At 40.1% G+C, this 13,055-nt stretch overlaps 1 protein-coding gene across 6 annotated transcripts in view; it reads right to left on the reverse strand.

The window, feature by feature from the left end:
- FYN (FYN proto-oncogene, Src family tyrosine kinase) overlaps nucleotides 1-13,055 on the reverse strand; it is a 132,883-nt gene that overhangs the window by 22,203 nt on the left and 97,625 nt on the right. For 3 of the 6 annotated variants that reach the window (XM_035538399.2, XM_035538398.2, XM_035538400.2), the window contains 4 exons: nucleotides 11,163-11,261; nucleotides 9,797-9,900; nucleotides 5,357-5,506; nucleotides 2,086-2,250 (listed from right to left, as the gene is read on the reverse strand). In XM_035538399.2, coding sequence (XP_035394292.1) covers nucleotides 2,086-2,250; nucleotides 5,357-5,506; nucleotides 9,797-9,900; nucleotides 11,163-11,261 — 518 coding nt within the window. Of the gene's footprint in view, nucleotides 1-1,453; nucleotides 1,610-2,085; nucleotides 2,251-5,356; nucleotides 5,507-9,796; nucleotides 9,901-11,162; nucleotides 11,262-13,055 lie in introns of all 6 variants that reach the window. The other 3 variants (XM_035538401.2, XM_050709640.1, XM_035538402.2) reach the window with 2 other exon arrangements.

A 13,055-nucleotide genomic window follows, 5' to 3' on the forward strand; every position in this document is an offset into this window, starting at 1 on the left:
TCATTAGTGGAGCCCTCCCTCTGAACTCCTCCTGCAGGTAGTTAGTTACTACTTAATGTCTTTTTTATTCTTTTTTTACTGTGTTAATCTATTCCAATTTGGTAACGCTTCAGGGCTATTAACATTTTTACTTTACATTAGGAAAAATAATGTCACAACTGTAATAATATTTTCTCCATTTCTGACAGATATTTGGTACTGGCACCTGGCACTTTATTTCTCATAGCTGATTTTTTTTTTTTAAATTGCATTTGCTACTTTAGCTTATTGTAACAGTTTAAGATCCATGGCACAAAAAGCCGACCACTAACTATTAACATCAACTTGAAACTCTCACATGCATTCAAGATGGAAAACAAGAAGGTGAAACTGCAGTTATATAGGGATGCTAACATAAAACATAGTTTGTTTTTATCTTTCTTTTTTTTGGTAATAGCTCAAACACATCCTACAAATTTCAGAGACTTGCTGCCATGCTCCTTGCTGTAGTCTTGCAACGGAAAACAGCTGCAAGAGCCCAGGAGAACCCACTGGTTATTTTGGTTTTACATTCTTTGTGTCGCTGCAACAAAAAGAATGACCAAAGCACTCCACCAGATGACTATGAAGTAAAGAAACAACATATGGTGATTCTTTATTTGAATCAGACATTTTAAAGAGGCTACACAGAATGCAGTTTGGCACCAAAATTGAGCCCACCTCTTATTAAATGGCCACTACATTGTGTTTCAATGCTATGGCTATTCTAAGATTTATATATTTTTTTAATTGCTATTGTTCTGTAGCCATTAAAAGAATGAGGCCCATAGAAAGGGAGTAGTAAGTAAAGCTGGCAAGTGGGCAGAAAACAATGTCAGTGGATTTGGAAAATGTCAGTATTTCTGGACTTCAAAGTGTGGGTTCAGCTGGGCTGGGCAAGTCTTGACTCTATTGTCCCTGGTCTCTATATTGAGTCACAGGATTCTGCTGCAGATACAAATTTCAAAACGGAATTAATGAAGTGGATGCATGGGAAAGCTAGCTTGACAATATTAGCTTGCTGATACTTTGTTTTAAGTCTGGGGGAGGGGATGGAAGCATTTTCAGGGTCTGACCCCACCAATGCTAAAACAAATGAGGAAAGAAAAATGTCTGTTTAACAGGTTAATTTCTGGTTAGTCATTCTGCTTTAAAAGTTTAGCATCATTTCTATTTTAAAATCTGACAACTGTGTAGTCACTCAAATAAACTCAATGCAATTAATGAAGTTGAAAGCCCTAAACTCTTGTATCAGTGTGTGTAAATCAAAGTAAGTTTCCATGGGGATTACTGTATGTATGTCTGTTTGAGGTGATATAGACTAACATTTTGTATTATTCTGATCTTTTAGCTTTAAGATCTCTACTTGAAATGCTCATTTCAGCCAAGAGGGCCTTAAAAATCCATCCAAAGCAAAATATATTCTCTGCCTTACCACGCCACACTTCAGCGAAACAGCCCTGACCAAGCTTCTGTTCCAGAAATAATGAATCACGTGCAACTTCCCATGCATCTTTAGCCAATCCAACAGTTTGTGGGGTATTATTCGTAGCAATCACAGTTAAGTTAAAACACAAACCATCAGCTTTCTCTATAGGAGAGGAAATTAATAAAAAAAACACACTTATAATCCAAAATTATGCATGCATTGAGAAAGATGGAAGGTGAGTTGTATTTCAGTGCTGCATTAAAGTTCATTTGCAAACACTGATTTTTGGATACTGAAGGTAAAGACTTTTTTTATTAGCTTGCAGAAAAAGGCTCACTGGTATAATTAACAGATTGCTATGTGAGCTGTGATTTATTATTAAAATGGTGGTTATTTGTCATAATTGAAGCCTTCCAAGGAAACATGAAATTTCAGTTTTCTTTTGCCATCAATTACAGTAAAAGTTGAAGATTAAATTAAATAATTTCAGGGTCAAAGATGTGATTCCAAAGGTATTTCTCCTAACAATTTGAGCTTTGCTCTTTTTTTCTTGTGGGTCACGATGTCCTACATTTTCACCTTCCATCTTGCAATCCCCACACAGAGAGCTATTTTAGAATAATTATTTTGCTCCATACCCATCCATACTTCCCCAAACTGCCCATTTCCCAGTCTCTTGATCAACTGTAGGGATTCTCGTGGAATTTCCCAGACATCTTTGGTTTTGACAGACAGATCAGTAAGCCTTGGCATTCCTTTATGACAGGGGACTACTAAGCGGCAGCAAAGACCTGCAGCTCTCTCTGATGGAGCCAGAAGTGAAGCCAACAGCAAAGAAGAGGAAAGAAAAAAAGAGTGTGACATGAAACAAAAACAGTAAGCATAAAAACAATGCTACTCACAACAGCTGTTAGTTGCATACCACAAAGCATCCTGGAAGATTAGAAATTGAACACTGAAACATATTCATCTGAGACAGAACAGGAAATATTTTAGTTTCTGCTTCCACAGCCTGCAATTGAAGGTGACCATCAATGGTTTCTCTTGTGGACTCAGGATTTCCCTTCTCCCACAAAGCTGCATTAAGATAACTGCATAAGTAACTGGTATAGTATAGTACAGTATAACTTTTAAAAAATCATCAGTAATTCACAAGCTGATTTGCTCCTGAACTAAGTAAAAGAAACATAGGGAAGATTCAGTTTTTCTGAGAATCACAGTGATGAAAATTAGGCAGAGCTTTTGCAATTTTTTTAATGTGACCTCTGAAAAGGTATTTTTTATACCCTGTTCTGTGAAAATGTATTTTTCTGGGTATCCTCTAGCAGTCTTTTTCTTGCATTATTTATAAAACAGACCTTTATTAGTACATGAAGCCAGTCCTACGTCATTTGGGGAAGATTCATTACACTTATTTCTTGCAAAGCTTCACAGAAGACTGAACTGTGACAAAAGTCACAAAATATTTTAGCCAGAGTAAAAACAATGATTTTTATATATATATATATATATTTACATACATGTTGTGTAATGTACTGTGCAGCACAAAGTAGACTATGATATAAAGCTTACAGAGAAGCTTGTATCTTAAAACAGGGGCAGTAGAGCAGGACAAGGTGGGGAACTGCTACTGTTTTTTAGTCTCAAATACAGTCCTTATTCTGCTGAGCAAGGTTTCTTTCTGGGAAGGTGAAAAGCTTGTTTCAGCATCACAGGGTGGGCAAGCACCGAAGTTCCTGCAACACCACACTCTACCTCCTCAGCACAGCTGTTATGAGGTGGTGGGTCAGTCCCCAGAGACACCCTGACATGAACGTTGGGCTTCCTGTAGCAAGACAGCAAAGCCCACAAAACACGGGAAGATGAGCTGGTCAGTTGGCACATCTTATTCCAAGATAATTGCAATAGGAGTATCAGGGTAGGGACTACTCCGAATACGGACAGTATCTGGAAAGCTTCCTTATAGTTTGGATAGCTGCAGAGAAGAACTAGAGGTTTTCAAGACCTCCTCGTCTTCTTTAATTGAAACAACAACAACAAACAAACAACTTGGCATGCTGGTGCTCCTGTAAGCCTGGGCTGCGCGCACCAGAACAATACTTATTCTTGAAAGACTTGCTGTTAGGGAATGGTGAATGGTGCTCTGACTCCAAGCGCGCTGTTAGTGGACTTCAGCCTGATGTCAGGACACCCTGTGGGTCACAATATTTTTGGCCTGGAAATCTCATCTGTGAAGCAGGTAATTTTACTATCCAGGTAAGCAGGGGCTGGGATAAGTCTGGATAACAGGGCTACTCGGCAATGTGATGGGAGTGCAGTGTAGGGATACCTGGGCTGTGCCTGTGCAAAGCCACACTTGGTACTTCCAGCTCCTGACCCAGGACTGGACAGCGATGGGATGAAGGCTGGTGGCACTGACCTATGGACTCTGCAGTGGTTCTTCAGCAACCACGCTGATCTTTACAGAGCCATTTGGGCATCGCTGAATTCTTTCCAGAAGTAAATCTAGGCAGTCACAAACCTATCTCCCTGAATCCAGAGTGCTGAGCAGGTAGTTAGAGGCAGTGTTTATGTTTTGAGTCAGCTGGGGCTGGGCGTAGGTTACCTGGGCATGGGAGACTGCAGGTGAAACCTCTGTGGGATGGGTCTGTACCATGCACTCCTGAGCTACCCTGCATGGATCTCACCGATTGTGTCTCTGTGTTGCAAGGAAATGACTTTTTCCATATTTGTCCAGAGATAAATGTGTCTCTGCATCTGTGCATGGGAAATACGCAACCCAAATATTTTGACCACAGATAACTAAAAGTTGATGTATACCAGTTGGTACAAGGAGTTTGAAAATTATCATGCTTAGATGTGAGTTTCTATACATTATTTAGCTTAGTTTAATGCAGAGTCACCAGAAACAGCTAGAAATTCTCCCAGGCAGCATACACCCACGAGAAACTGGGCGGAGAAGACAGCCAGATGTCTAGTATGAATAGCATAAGAATACAGCAGACAGAATACAAAGAATACAGAAAAAAACACCCCACAAAGAAGTTGATTTCCCAGTAAAATTTATGAAAAGTTTTTGAGCAGTGAGCATTTGGGGTCACTTGCTAATATTATGAAAAGCTAAAGTGAGGAAAAAATAAAAAGAATAATTTAAAATTCACACTTCTGCTTTGAAAATGCCCATGCTGAGAAGCATGGCAATCTTCTACATAAAAACCAGTGGTCTTATGCAGAGGTCTGGGGTTTTTTCAGTTGTAACTATTGTATACCAGTCCCCAGTGACAGCAGGATGCACTTTTGGGTTGAATAGTTCATGTTACATTTTAATCACAGGAATTTAGAAAGAAAAAAAAAAAGAGCTTGGTGGGTGGACACAGTATGCATAAAGAAACACCCGCCTTGCTGTATTTATTTTTAAAATTAGACCAATTAAAATTTAAATGTAAATACTCTGCACAATGAACACAAACTCAATGGGAAAAATTGAGTCAGGTAATATATGCAAACCTTTTGGTCATTGCTTTAAGTGACTGAATTCCACAATGCAATTCCCTATTTGCTTTATTAGGAATACTGTGCTGCAAAAGGTACATATTAGCACTTGCTTATGCAGAGGGAATTCAGATGTGCTAGTCAAATTGAGTAATTCTGTTTGCTTAGAAAAGGGAGAGCAGGCAAAGCCTTTACCTCAGTAGAGTGCTAGCTTTTAAAAGCTCAGCCACTGTATGCTGTGAACAGCACTCAAAGCCATTTATAACTGTAATGGGAAAGGGATAATGGAAGATGCATTACAACAAGCAAGAGACATAGCTCAAATGACTCTTTAGGGCATCTTACACATCCGTCAGCTCAGCAGTAAACACTTGCTTTAAAGTACTAAAGAGTGCTACCTATTATCTAAAAAGTTACCTGAATAATGCTGAACCAGCTGCTGAAGAGTTTCAAATTGTGCCCGAGTTGTGATATAATATCCACCATTGTCAAGTTTGCGAATCTTATAATGTTTGACATGATCTCCTTTCATATCATCCCAGTCACGAATAGACAGGGAATAGGCACCTGTTCCAAGAAAAGGAGAAAGAAAAAATTGTAAGTAGCTTTTAGACACAAATTTTCATTTGCTGGTCATTTGTTATAAAGTGAAATAGAAATTGCTTCAAAAATACCTATTGTATCTTGAAAATAACAAGAGAATCTAACATTAAAGTAGGTATCACAGAAATTTTAGTGTTCACACCGTGTCTCTTTCATACTTTTCTGGAAAGAAATCAGGATGTCTATGTAAATGAAAACTCAGATTTTAACATTTAGTGCTTCAGGTTATTAAATTGACTTTTCCCATTTTAAGTGCCAGGTCACACTGCAAATACTCTACTTTAGGTAAATGCCAGTAGGTGGTAAATGTCAAGATTTTCATAGGAAGCACTGGAAATAATGACTTTATATACAGGCAGTGTTGTCACCCAGATGGACCCCAAGCTTCTTTACAAACACTGAGCAAACAAATTAGCATACTTTGTACGTCACAGTCCTGGGAAGGCTGTACTCTGCTAATACTATGCACCAGAAGACCTGCAGGAATTGCAAATTTCACTTCACAAATCCATGCTGGAACTCTAGAGCTTACTGATGGGATTCAGATGCAGTTGCCCCCAACCACAGGGGTTAGGGGCCATGTGAGATGCCTCAAGACATTCTGCTTGGCAGCAGTTTTCCCACAGGCTGGGCCACCAACATGGGGACCTGCACATTCAGGCGTCTTAATTTGAAGCACGGTCCTATTCGAGATACAGTGACACCGATCTGTTGGTTCTTCATAGATTCAAAGATGAAGCCATATTTTACAGCACAATGCACTTTTCTGAGCAAAAACATGGCCATCTCAAAGGCAGTGAAGTCATGTCTTCACTCGGGGCTTAGATGGATATTGTGTTTATTCAAAGATAATTCAGGCATTAGAAGAAAAATACAAGGGTAACTGGCAGTTGCAGAGATGTCAGAAAGGTCCTCCTTCTGGAGTCCAGGCTGCTTGCGCTGGTAACCATTTCAGCTAAGAACAGGGAAGGAAAACCACCAGCAGACAATTTTGGATAGTCTGAAAGGTAGAATGATTCCTACAGTCTGATGGCACTGACTGCTGATGATCCAAATCACAGTACTTTTCAACACACACAACAGATTCACATCCTCCAGAATCATCTTCAGCTAAATGAAATAGTTTAAAAAACCCCACAGTTACGTGGTTAAGATTCCTGATATAAAATGTCTTTCTTGGATGTCTCCCCAGGAGGATGTTTTATGGAACTCTAAAATTTATCTGACTGTGTTATACTGCAACAGGTCACACTGGTAAATGGCTCACCACTGAGTGGAGCAGCAGTGGAGAACAAAACTTCTCCACCCTGACTCCGTGACACCAAGGACTTCTCAAATTCCCTGTTGTTTATCCTCTAAATAGGAGGAACAGAGCCAGCACTTACACACATGATTCTGTTTTATGTGAATGGCAGACACCCTCAGAGAAGTGACAGGGTTTTTATTTCTAAGTGTAGAAAAATACTGTTTGTTTAGGTTATTTTTCTGAGGAGATTCTCCCACTAAGTAAGGACATCTCTCTAAGCTAGGAGTTCAAAGCTTTTGGGGGATTTGCAAGCTAATTTTGTGCATGCCTTGTACCAGCACTACTGGTTGTACACTGTCTGCCTACTTTCAAATTTTTCCAGGCAGGGTTTGCCACCTCTGCATTTGTGAGTTTTGATCCACAAACACAGCAGCAGCTGTATTTTCTTTAGTCACACTCCCTGCCTATCTGGTCACTATTTCAGATTCTTTAGGAAAATGTAAACAATCTCTGGCTCCAGGTCTGCAATCAGATCTGCGTGGGTGGCCCTTCATGGACCCCCGATGACCTCAGATCAAGTTGCAGGACTGGAGCTTTAGTTCAAATCTGGACAAAAACAAGAACCAAGATGGATTTTATTATTCATTTATTTAGGCTGTTGATTATTTAGACTACTCATTATTATCCGCTGATAGATTGAAATATAAAAGATACACATAATAAAAATTTGGGTAGAAATATGACATTACAATATATCATTCTAATGAATTTTTTAAAAAACGAACCTAAAACCAGACAGCATTGGAGGGTGGAGATTGAAACCAGGTGAAGGATTATCCAGACAAGAGCTGATGAAGTACCTTGGTAGTGAGGCATTGGAAGAAATGAAAAGCCAGCTCTGACTGATTTATTTTGGAAGTAAGGAGAGAAGCCGACCATGATCAAGGGAGGTTAAATTCATGCTGAAGTCATCCATGATGATACTTTTAATATGATCTTGATTAATTTTATTATTGTTATTATTTAAAGCAGACGGGACAATTCTAGGTCACCAAACAATTCCTGCCTCAAGCCCAAGATGACTAGCTGGGGCAAGGCACTTTGGGAAGGCTTAGTGGAGAATGCACCATGCAGTCCTCCCAGATGATTTTTTCCTTTCCCATGAACAACAAACTCCCTTTTTTCTCTTCTGAGAACATATTTACACACCACAAAGATGAGAAGGGACACAGGCATCTTTGACAAAAAACATGCATGTTTTGTTTTTGCCAACGGCTGTGATGCAAACTCAGCCTGAAGATGCAGGAAGCCTTAAGCCTTAATGCAGAGAAATTCAGCTTGCTGCCATAAACCCCACCATGATGGATGGATTGCTCCATTTTCCCCAATTACAAGAAGCTCTAGTAAAAAACCTGACTTACTTAGCTACGTAAACAGTCCTGCAAAACATATCCGTTATCACTGTGTAAAGAAGGTCAGAACAGACTAAACTGATAACAGGGTTTAGAGAAACAATGTTGTGTTTGTTTTTAGGATCCAAGCATGCTTGTATTAGAGAGTTCTTAAACTCGGCAGAGGGTGGAAAGAAGCCTGCCTGCTTCTCACATACACAGCAACAACTGCTGGTGAAAATGGACAGGTGGAGGCTATTTGCAGAAAAAGAGCAAGTTTGGGCATATCTTGGTCCTTGTGAGTGTCTCACTGCAAGATAAGGGATGATGAAGCTGCGGGGTGGCAAGACGGGAAATCAGCTGTCTGAAAGAACAGCACGTTGAGGCTGACTTTGTATCATTAATGGTCCTCTGAGGTCAGTACAGTGAAGGAGGATTCCTGTGACTGCAGTAGGCAAAATTCTAAAACTGACAAATTCAGGAGGCAGAATGCAGCACCTGAAGATAGCTCAGACAGAGAAGGGAGAAGTGGTGTTCCTTTAAGTCCTTATTCCAGCCATGACTCCAACCACTTTGCATGCTAACACAAGCTGACAGAGTGTACTCTGATCAAAGCACTGACGACTCAGTGCTTTAATTGCATGAACCATCATTAGACTTCAGAACTTAATTCCAGTGACTTCCCAAAGCTATTTTTTCAGATTGCTGGTTAGTTGAGAAATGGCCAAGTTTGTTTTCAGTTAGTTGCATGTTTTCTCCTCAACAGCTGTATGAGTTAGAAAGATCTTTCCATACCTACGAAGCTTTGAAGAAGATGTTGACAGGCCTCACGAATTAAATGTAGAAGCAATGATAGCACCCACCAGGAAAACTGGAATGCCTCCAGTATTTTTACAGGGGAGGAGGAGAATACATCCTTCCACTTGATTTCAACAGAATGTATACAGCTGAATACTTTCTGAATGTATTCATTATAAGTACTTTAAAGTTTTCTCATTGTTAGTCTATGAATTTAAAACTATTTTTCCCCAGGGATCCAGCATTTCAGAGAGGAAAGACAAAAAAACAAACCAACCCTAACCTTCCCAAAATAATAATCAGCATCTTCCTCCCCCACAAACTTCTTCCTACATCTTGCGGCCAAGAAGATCCAGATATTCTGCTTGTTCTGAAGGAAGCAGTAATTTTCCCCCAACTACACTGCAGATTCCCAGCACCTATTCCCAGTAAGCTAGCCAGCTCTGTCTCTGTCAGCCCCACAGTACTGTTCCGAGGGGCCCGACTCCACCCAGCTCCACTGCAGTGGTGCTAACCTCAACACATTCAGAGAGACAGCACAATGTTCAGAGTGTGGCAGCAGAGCAGAGCACCCTGCCTGAGCACGACTTGAACTGCAGATGCCACGGGCTGAGCTTGGCATTGGTTGCACTTGAGTAGTTCTCTGCTTCAAACACTCACTCCATAACTCAGGGTGTTCCATCTAATTCCCTAGCACACATACATGCAACATGACACTTTTCTCTGCCTTCATAGCACTGAAAACAGTATTTTACAAACTTAGTGTGATTTTTTCTCATGTCTTCTCATTTGTAGTCAGAAAAGCTTCGGCCAGCATACCTTTGGTAGTTTCACTTTCCCGGATCAGGAAGGTACCTCTTGGGTTTCCAAACGACAACAGCTGCCTCTCAGCATCTTTTCGGCCAAGTTTGCCAAAGTACCACCTTAAGGAAACATCAGAAACAGTAAGAAAAATGCTATATAGGATTACTGGATAGTGCCACAGAGCTCAGACATGGTAGACAATTTGTGGAAACTATGATTAGTCAAGTATATTCAACCACTGTTGTCATACTATGTCTCTTTTATTGTGGCATGGAAGTAATGTGACAGATCTGTGAAGGAGATATTGTATATTTTGTACTGTAACCTGTGCATTAAGCCTATAATCAGCAGACGCTGAGAACGCTTGTTTGGTGTCTCACAGAAAAGGCCAGATTTGGACAAACTGTAAGCAAGACTTGGAGTGGGAAGGAGTAGGCAAGAAAGAGGGCAGAAAAATGCACTGCTGCTGAAAAGCAGCATTTTTACAGATATTTCTATAAACTATATATTTGACTTACATAGCGACAGATTAGTATTCAACATTTTTTGCTCTGGCACAGCTATGAAACTTCAGTAGAAGGACCAGATGCAACCACTTTACTGTGGTTCTATAAAGCTTTTATAATTTCAATACCTTTTTCGTTCCGGCAGCAATTAATACATATTTTTTTGATTTCACAAGCAATCAAGACAGAGTCATTCCAGATGATGTCTGTATCCTTATAACTGAGTTATCAGAAAAATGCCAATGAACTACAGCAAAATGTAAACTAAGGTACAAACTGTAGTAGCTCAACAGTTGAGTCCATGGCCTTCTGCAGAGCTGATTCAGAAAATGTACAGATGCCCACAAGCCATGCTTTGCGGCACTGCCATGCTCTACCTGCTCAGACACATAAGCTACTCCAATGTAACTCTGACACTGGAAATAACAGGGATACACACATCACTCCATTCTTTGCATAGATATGTCCTCATTATGCGTCCTGTTCTACGCTTTGTAGGCATAGGTAGGTATACGCTGATCCAATGTGCCCCGTTTCTGAGATGGTTTGCACACTAATTGACTCCAAACATTTTTGCAAATCGTTTCAGGAAACGCAAGGGCGTCTTTTGCTTAAAGCTTGAAATTAGCTGACACTCGAATAAAGGAAGCAGACCAGTGTTCCTTTACGTTTTCTTCCTATGTTTTGACATTGAAAAAGCACTGAGCTTGTGCTGCTTTTGTTACTAATTACCTAATTATTTATCAGTGCAGTCAAGAATTGAAATAAAAATAATGTGAGCCATTTGAAAAATCACTGCAATCAATCAAAACAAACTCCTCAAATCTTCTTCTAATACAGCACTAATGGGTCTTTACAGTGAAAAGAAAACATACTCCTCTGCTTGGATGGAATCGACTGGAGCCACATAATTACTGGGAATGTAACCAGTTTCGCCTGTTGTCAAGGACCGGGCCTCCCACCAGTCTCCTTCCCTGCAGAAAAAGATGTGAGGAAAAGTGAGAGAGAGACACAGCTGTACAGACAGTGCTCTTACTGCTAACAGCACCTGCAACGTGTGTGGCAGGAATTCACAGCAGCTCCTCTCTGTGTCATGGGTGTACTTCTGAGAAAGCTGTTTGCATCTCAGCCACGATAATCTACATATTTCTTTGCATCCGTTATTACTTCAGTAATTATTAGGAACGTAGCCTTCCAAATGGAGCATAATGGCATAAACAGGCGTAACAACCCAGTGAAATCTGGTTTGGTTATGGTTGAATTTGGACTGGAATATTGAAAACTGTCTGCATAGCAATTATTCTAATACAGACCCTTGAGAGAGCTTATAGGAGAATGGCAAAATTGAACACACTCAGATCCACTGCTAATTTTAACACGACATTCAAACTTCCACGAGCATTATCCATCTGAAACCCCAAGACAATAAAAAGCCACCTATCAACACAGAGTTTTAGGTTGCCCTTAAAGATCACACTTCATCCTCTAGGTTACCTCTCCTGGCCACCTGGAGGAGATACCTTAAATAGCAAAGGACTTTGCTGCATTTTTAAATACTTAAAATAAACACATTTTTCTACAGTATTTAAATATGAAAAAAGAAACACATTTTTCTACAATATTTAAATATGAAGGAGTCCATGCAGGACCACATTATGGCAGTGCTCCACAGGCTCAGCATCAATTTTTGTCATACACGTGTACAGTGGGACATGGTATCGTCCTTCAGACAGCCCATGTTGCTGCATACAACTCACAGCTTTAACAAATATTTATCAGAATGCAATGATTTGGGATTTAGCAATTTGTATTTGGTTCTCAGTACCAAATTCCCTGATATGTAACTCCTACTACTCCTAACAAGCATTTTTTTTTCTGCTTCTGGACTGCTTAGAAAATTCTTGGTTTCCCTCTCTGAAAAAAAAAGAAAAGAAAAAGATTTGTTCACTAAATTATGCTTTTACTAATAAACGCTATTATCAAACGTGGCCAGAAAATTCAGAAAATCCTGCCTCTTCAATAAGCAATCAGTTAAAGAAAGTACATTGTCTGGACTATTACAAACAGGCAGGAAAGGTTGTGTGAGGGTGAGCTCTCTTATTTTAAATTTTCAACTCCACTTTCTTTTACAGCTAGAAAGAATACAGAAAACAACTAGAAAACAGCTGTGATGAATCAAAAAAAAAAGAGAAATGTTTCCAATCCTACAGCTCAAAACCTGAAGAACAACTAGCTTTTCTAGATGCTGGCAGTTGTCACTATTTTAATACACGTTACGTGTATATTAGTATGTCAGACAAATGACCCTGTTTATGTCCCTAACTTTACCAACTGAAGTGCTAACACTACCCCCATATGCTTCTGCAGATGATTTCTGAGAGATTATGCCATGCCATGGTTGATAAATAGTCCAGCTCCTTGATGGCTGTCATGAACAGCCAGCAGAATTGTACCATTATCACTAGTTCCCATTTATTCTCCTTACTGCACAGACAGTCCACTAGATGGAGGTATCTCATCGCACCTAGGGAGGGAAAAAAGACGTGTCCTAGATCTTAACATCAGGAAAACCCCCCTCTGCTTTGAGAGAGAAGCCTGAATCTCTCAAAGCTCTGCCAGAAAGGAGGAAGAATACAGCAGACACCCACCTGATGAGCCTAAGTTAGGAGGAGGCTAGTCGGTGCAGCTAGCCAGGGCATGCAGGAGTGGCCGTGGGGATGGTGGGGTGTTTCTGAGCTCTGAAGTCTGCTCTGAACTGCCCCAGAAAC

The sequence above is a fragment of the Cygnus atratus genome, chromosome 3, assembly GCF_013377495.2.
Source record: "Cygnus atratus isolate AKBS03 ecotype Queensland, Australia chromosome 3, CAtr_DNAZoo_HiC_assembly, whole genome shotgun sequence".
Taxonomy (NCBI): Eukaryota; Metazoa; Chordata; class Aves; order Anseriformes; family Anatidae; genus Cygnus; species Cygnus atratus.